Source organism: Falco naumanni, chromosome 5, assembly GCF_017639655.2.
Source record: "Falco naumanni isolate bFalNau1 chromosome 5, bFalNau1.pat, whole genome shotgun sequence".
NCBI classification, from domain to species: Eukaryota; Metazoa; Chordata; class Aves; order Falconiformes; family Falconidae; genus Falco; species Falco naumanni.
Genome location: NC_054058.1, coordinates 47,184,240 through 47,191,795, shown reverse-complemented (window position 1 = coordinate 47,191,795; position 7,556 = coordinate 47,184,240). Strand labels below are relative to the sequence as shown.

Sequence of the window (7,556 nt, the reverse complement as noted above, 5' to 3'; positions counted from 1 at the left end):
GGTTACTGGATGAAAAAAGCTAATAAAAGATATTTGGGTTTTTAACTGAGTTTTGAAATGTATTTGTTTTTTAACTGAGAATGCTTTTTAGCTAGCATGAGAAGCTATTATCTCAAAATTAAAATAACTTGTAGGCTTCATACTTGCCACAGATACCCAGTGACATGTAAGCACCGGGGGCACAACCTATTTTACAAGTCTGTGCGTTGGAGTAATTGATGAGAAATTAATGTTAAGGGAAAATACATGTATTTTCGTATGAAATTATTGCCACATCATTATATGTTTCTGTCAGTATGCTTAACTTTTTTTTTTTTTTTTTTTTTTCTGGCCTTGTTCCATTTATGTGGTGCTGTAGGAGCAGCAGGCATTCTGGCTTTCAGCTGGGCCGACATCAGGCTGCATGAGCACCTCTTCCACCTTCCTCTGGAGGAGTAGAAGGCAGTGTCTATTTCATTGCTTTTGTGCTTGCTGGGTGTATCATTTTGGAATGATTTTGAGGACCCCAGGTAGAAGCAAATTTGAGGATTGCTTTTCGTAGCTGACGATTAATATTAATTATAAAACAGAGGTATAAAAGGATAAACTTCTCACTTGGCTAATCAAGGTGAACGTATACAAGAGCTAGAGTAACAGAGTTATCTGGAAAACTAAAGCAACTCTAAATATCTCTCCTGTTTATCACCTCTGCAGGTCACCCTGGAAGAGCCGGGCGTGCAGGTGTTAATGGCACCTGCGGAGCTAACAGCACTTTATCAAAGAGGAATTCTTGCTAGGTAGGAGAACCAGGTGGGTTTTTTGTTACTCATAACGCCTTTTAGTGGCATTTTCTAACAGGTTTCCAACAAGCCTAACAACCGGTACCCGGTCGCCCAAGGTGCCGGGGAGGCGGACGCCGAGCCCCCCTGGGACACGCTCCGCAGGCGGGAGGAGGGACGGAGCCGCCGGCGGGGACGCACAGCGCCGCCGTGGCAGCCCGGGAGGCGGGAGAGCCGCAGCCGCTGGCGGAGGGAAGGCGGCCGGCGCGGCCCGCGGCGGGCAGAGGCTGCGGGGGCACAGCGGAGCCGCCCGGGCGGCAGTGGCGGACAGCGGGCCGCGAGCACACGGAGGGCGGGGAGGTGCTCCCGGTGCGGCCGCGCCCCGCGTGGGGCGGTGGCTCCGGCCCGGCCTCCCCGCTGCCGCCCCGCCCCCGCCCCGTCACTAGGCGATGCTGCAGCCAAGATGGCGGCGGGCGCCGAGTGAGCGCGAGCGGAGGCAGCGGCCCCGCTCCCGGCAGTCTCCCCGCCTCGGGCAGGGGGAGGCGGAGGGATGAGGCGCGTCCCCGGTTGCGGCTGGTCGTCGTGAGGGGCGCGGGCCGGCAGGCGCCATGGCGGGGATTATCAAGAAGCAGATCCTGAAGCATCTCTCCAGGTCAGTGGGGCGCCGTGCCCCGGCTAGGCTGGGAGGGGTGAGCGGGGGGCGGCGGCAGCTCCTCCCGGTTCTGCGCTCCCGGGCGGGATGCGGGGGGACCGGGCTTCGTTCAGCCAGCGGAGGGTGGAGCTGGAGCCGCCTCCTCGGGAGGGCTGCCGGAGGCGGCGGCCCGCCGCATGTGGGGGGCTGTCTGGCGGTGACAGCTGCACAGATGGCCCCCAGCCCCCCGGCTCGGTGCCCGGCGGCCCGGTGGGGTGCGCGGGCGCCCGCCCGAGGAGAGGAGGGGGCTCGGCCTGCCTGGCGCAGCGGGAGTCACCGAGTGAGTCACCGCCGGGCTCCGGCCGCCCCCCCGGCGGGCAGACGGTGCCCGCCCCCACAGGCCGCCGTGCGGCGCGGAGCCGGGGCTGCCGCGGCACCGGGCCCGCGTCCCCTCGGGCGGCGACGGCGCAGCCCCTCGGCTGGGGCGCTGACAGCCCCCCCGCCCCGAGCAGCCCGTGGCGGCGGGGAGGTGTGTGAGGGGGAGGGTGGAAAAGAACGGGGGACTAGCGCACGCCCCGTCGGTGCTCAGGGGCGGTGGCGGGGGGGCCACACGAGCCGCCCCCGCTCACTGGCCGCCGGGGGAGCGGGCCCGGCCCGCGCAGCGCTGGGCGCCGTGACGGCCCCTCGCAGCCGCCGGCGAGGCCGCGCAGCGGGAGGTGCGGCCGGTTGCGAGAGGTACGACAGCTTCTGGGTGATGGAGATCACATCTAACGTGCCTCGTGGGTTAAAACGAACAAAACCCAACCAACCAACCAAAAATCCCACTGTAAAATTTTGTGGTTGGCAACGTCGTGTGCTTGAAAGATGGAAAACCTGCAGGAAGTACACAGTCTGATTGATACGGTTTTCAAAAGCCACACTACATATGTCCCCTTTTCTGAAAAGCCACGAAAACGTAGTAGGTACTTGATCTGTCCTGATACCACAGCGTTGTTGTTCTTCAGAGCTTACTTTTATAAACCAAAAAACATAACCTGAAATATTGGTCCTTTATTTGCTTGGGTTTTTTCCAAATGTTTTGTTCTGGTTTTGTGTGATGTTTCTGAAAGGTGTTTATTTTCATCACTGCTAATAAACAGAAAATCAACTGAGATGAAATGACAGCTTGTCATCTGACTAGTCTGTTGCTGATGCATGGGGAAAATGCAATTCTGATTCCAAATCCTTTGATATCTATTTGCTAAAGATGATGTATGAAGCAGTAATAGAATAATTTTTCTCCTTGACCCTACTCATGAGTTTTGTAGCTGGGAATGCTGGTAAAGAAATCTCGTCTTCACATGAAAATAACTGAGCACTGTACAAATGGAAATGCTGTTATGAAGATGTCACCAGCCTTGAGTCAGTTTTCTAATCAGAAATGTGCATGGAATCGCTGGACTTAATTGACTTACAGAGCTTACTTCCCATAGTGCTCTTTAGCAAGGTGTATGGAAAGAGAAGTGAACTCTAGTCTTTGTGCTACAGGTTAAAGTCTAAAATGTGTTTGGGAACCGGGCATGAGTAACATGAGCTATATTTTGTCTAGTTTTTCAAATAAACTAATGAATTGATTAGAATTAATCTTTTTAATGTTGATAAATTTTTTTGCTTCCTTGTGTGATGGGAGGGTGCTTATTCAACAAGACTACATCAAGCAATTGTGACAAATTTTAGCATTTAAAAAAAGATTAGGGGATGTATCTAACAATCAGGTCTGCAAGTTAAAGTTGAGGCTCATGATCTGCACTATGTAGACATTGAAGGAGTGTATTTGCTACCTAAAACATAGAAAGTATTATTATTACACCCCATATTATGGGTGTTCTTAATTGCATGATCAGATACTATCTTTTTTTTTCCTGCAGAACTGGTGCTTCAGTGGTTGCAAAAGTTGGTTACGTCAGAAAACCAAATTCAAGTGACATGACCACCTGTAAATCTGGTGGCTTTTTAAATTTCAGGAACTTGGGTTTTCAACAAAAATGATAATGTGGTTCTTTATTTCAGGATTTTCTTTTAATATGTTTTATAAGAACATGGTTAGGGCAGGTTTCACACAGTTTTATTTCGGTGTGGAGTCAAATACGTAAGTAATTTCCTGTAATACAGAGGTGCCAAAGAACACTTTCACTTTGTACTCTAGTACTGTATTGGTTCCTGTTCTTCAGTTTTCATAGTTTCTCAAAACTGATGCCTGTTTGCCATCTTCAGCAAAGCAGGTATTAGTGGCAGGATGAAAATGAACTGGAAGAAGTCTGTGTATAATAAAGGAAGAGTGGAAAGAATTACCCTGTTTACTCAATTTACTTTCATTTTTTTATTATTATATTTATCTTGTACATTTGTACGAAGCCAAACTTAATACGTACTTCAAAAAACAAATAGAACTTGAATCTTCAGTTACGTAGAAGTACTTCCCTTTTTTGCCACAAATCACAGAATGGTTCAAGTTAGAAGGGGTGTCTGGAGGTCTTGTCCAGCTTCCCCAAGTCGTCGTTGATTTAGCAATATTTGCCATGAAGATTGCTGCAGTATCTGTTACTACTGTGTTAGCAATTTTCAGCTATCTTACTATCTAGATTCTGTATATGTACATTTATAAGCATTGTGTCATTCAGCAGTACAGTTTCCATTCAGCAGTTTACAGTGCTTTTAGATGAACTTACAGGAACACCGGTGTTGTGAAGGAGCCTTAGCCAGGGAAAATTTTTACATAGGTATGAGTCTTTAAGGTCTGAGAACAAAATGAAGAGGAAGATCCAAACTGCATTTTGGAACAGTTTTGTTATCTGAATTACTTTTTACTTTTGTAAAAGGTTTTTCTTACTGCTGTGTCACAGCTTAAGAACAATGAAGGTAGTGGTGTTTATTTACTCAATTTATAACAAAGTTGTATATTATGTTAGGATCTGGTGATGAGTTTTTAGCTTTCTCAGTTTTTTAAAAAACTTCAAAAACAGAAGCAGCGTCCTCTGTCTTTAACATGTGTTGCTCTCCTCCAAGGCTGGGGAAAAGAATGGAAAGGCAGGGGGAGGATACGGAACAAAATACCTCTATGTCGTTGTTCTTCAGATTACGTGGTGCTTGGCGTAGGATATGAAACTATATTTTTCTGCTAAGCTGAAGAGATGAATTTGTCATATGGAGGCTTGAATTTCTGTCAGCTCCATATTGTGTTAAGCTGTGTTCTTTCAAATGGGGTTGGTGGAGTGTCTTTATTTCATAATATATGTGCCCTAAAATGAAACAAGTATCTGGATAATGGCCTTATCCTTTAGAAAGGTAGGAATAAGACACTGTGTCTAGGAGTCTTTTGTGTAGTGTTGGGATTACTTACTCTTACTGTCAAGGTCTTCCCCAGTGAACTGAAACTTGTGTTGAATCTTCATTTTTGCTGTTACATGTTTTCACGGGTGAGAGATTTCTTGTTGGATAGTACCTTTTGCTACAAGATTTTCTGTGCATTGCTTTGCTATGGTGATAGCAGATACCCTTCAGCATTACTTTTTCCTCAGACTTTGTAGACGTGTATAAAACAATACTAAAGATTTCCAGCAGGACTCTAGACTGTACTACACAATAGTGTTTCTGTTACACTGTCTGTGGTTATAAGGGGATCATCTCCACCACAGGGGTTTGAATCTTGAGTTACTGGGATTCAAGATGCTGACAGAAATTGGGTGTTACTGACACAGACTTGTGTAAGGGTTTTTCAGGTGTTTTCCCATTTTGGCTTTTAGTTATCATTGACTGAAATTATCTTTTCTAGTTAATGAGTGGTCTAACTGAGTCTTCTGTGTAAGCATCTGCAATATCCACACCTTTCTGTGGGAAAAAAAAAATTGCTTGCCAAAATTTGTCTAGGAAGCATGAAGGAAAGCTTACTCACTGTGGTACTATGTTGAGTTAAGTAGCCCCACTGAATACTACATTCTTCATCTCAATCAGATACTAACTCTTAAGTTTACCAATGAGAAGACTTTAAAAATTACATTCTTTGTTTGAATCTTGTTTGTTATTTTCACAAAGAAAACAGTAAGAGGCTTAGAAGTATTTTATATGGCTGAAACCCGAATTGTCAGTTTGTGTCATTAATGTTCTGCCTGAACGTAGACGTTCTTTACTTTTGCTTACCTGAAGTAGTAGATGTGAAAACACTAATATTTCAATAGAATAAAACTGCAGTAAATTTCATGGCAGTTTTTTTCACTCTGTAGTTCAGAAGTCATTCTAAAGTGCATATGAAGATTGATTTTACAGATTAGCATATTAATTGAATGGATGTTGGGAATCAGCTGATCCTGCTATAAACAGTGATATTCTACATCATCTGGGACAACTTTACTGCTACCGTGACCTGCTTAAGTATTTGACCTGCATATCACCCTGCTTTTATACTATTAAGATGTGCGGTTTGGTGAGGGATGTTACCATCTCAAGAGATCTCAGATGACTCTTTTTGGAATCTACCAGTGTAACACCTTTATTTGGTCAGAATGGGCTTGTTCGTTCCTGTAACTAAATGATGAAAATTGTCTGGATGAACTTTGAAACTAATGCTACTAGCAGAAGTAGAATTTTTGCTTATTTTCAATTTTGTGTATTCTACTTCTATCTCACTTGAATTTTGTGAAAATTTTCAAATTGTTTTAGCCAGCCAATGAACACGAAGTGCTTACTTTTCATAGAATAAGCGTAAAACGACTTCTCTCTTTGCTTGTACTGAAGATTTTATAGTGTATTCTACACGACTGACTTTATTGGCTTGTGTAGTATGTGGGGAAAAAACACGTTACAAAACACAATGTAGATTTAACAATCTACATTATTCTGAATGAATCAATCTCTGTTGAATGCGAATGCTTACGGAAGTCATTAGCATAATGTCTGTCTTAAATGCTGCACGTAGTGAAAGATGGAGTCTGAAAAAGGACAGGTAGTAAAGCAGAAGTGCTTGAGACAGCAGAGGAGAACAAAGAGAAAGAGCAATTTAAAGTTACGTTATAATCCTGTATTTCTTAAACTCCCTTATGTTTGAAATTCAGTACTTTTTGTATTTAAGTGGAGACTTCATGCCAACAGTTTTGTCTTTGTGAGTGTGTTGGTAATGTTCTGATGAGCATAAAGGAATCAATAAATGTTTTTTTTTTTTCAGCAAATGTAAAAACCCTTAACTTTATATTATTTTAGTAGCTTTGTGTCATATTTTACTTTAAGCTTTTGTAACAGATCATCTTGCACAAGGCCAAACTGAAATTGCTGTGGTGCTTTATGAAATTATGAAGGTATTTCTGAGATAAACGAGCAATAATGTATTTGCTGGTAGAATTCTTAAACATTATATTTAGTAAGATTTAATATTAAATCTTGTGTTATATCCCAGAAGATCGTTTGAAGTTTTCAGTAGCATTTCTGTTAATAAAATAAACATAATTTGATATCTAGTTTTCAGTTTGTTTTATACTATTTTTGCAAATGTGTTATAAATCTGGATGCTGTTTCTGCAGATGTTTTATTTGTATAGTGAAAGTTCTGCTGAACTACTTTGAAGTCAGACAACTTACGCATAAGTGATAACAATTAGTGCATTTGCAGAATCAACAGGAATTAGCGGCATTTTACTTGTGTAGTATACAGTCATTTTCTTTAAATGACTCTCAGTTTTACTGGGAAATAAGATTCAGAATGAAAATTATGTTGAGGATTACTTTGTGTTCAAGTAGCTGATGCACTAGTGTGGAGCGTTCTCAGGAAAAAGGGTATCTAAATAAAGCCTGTGAGGATTAAAATGGTGTCTGTCCTATGTTCAAATGATTATGGTGTATGTAAGAATCAAAACAAAGCCCCAGTTACATTTTTTGAAATTTGGTATTTCTACTGCCAAAGCCCTGTTGTTTTTTTTTTATATCAAAGGTGGATAAAAGTATCTACTAAATACCTTTCACAGTGAGGTACTTGTTAAAGTGTATTTTGTTTTATTTTTTTTCTTTCTTCTACAAGCAGATTGGGCAAAGGAAATTACGTAATTTCTGATAAAACATTAATGGAATTATAAAGGCATTTATAAATTCTTGCAAATGGTGAGAATAATTGCTAATAAGAACAACATATCTAGGTTTTGGCTG

General features: G+C 43.1%; 1 protein-coding gene across 2 annotated transcripts in view; it reads left to right on the top strand.

Moving 5' to 3' along the window:
* The first annotated feature begins 1,139 nt into the window (after positions 1-1,139).
* The window catches only part of UHRF1BP1L (UHRF1 binding protein 1 like), a 61,584-nt gene continuing 55,167 nt past the window's right edge, over positions 1,140-7,556 (top strand). The window contains exon 1 of one of the 2 annotated variants that reach the window (XM_040594838.1): positions 1,140-1,410. In XM_040594838.1, coding sequence (XP_040450772.1) covers positions 1,367-1,410 — 44 coding nt within the window. In that variant the 5' untranslated portion in view covers positions 1,140-1,366. The remainder of the gene's footprint in view (positions 1,411-7,556) is intronic. The other variant, XM_040594839.1, reaches the window with a different exon arrangement.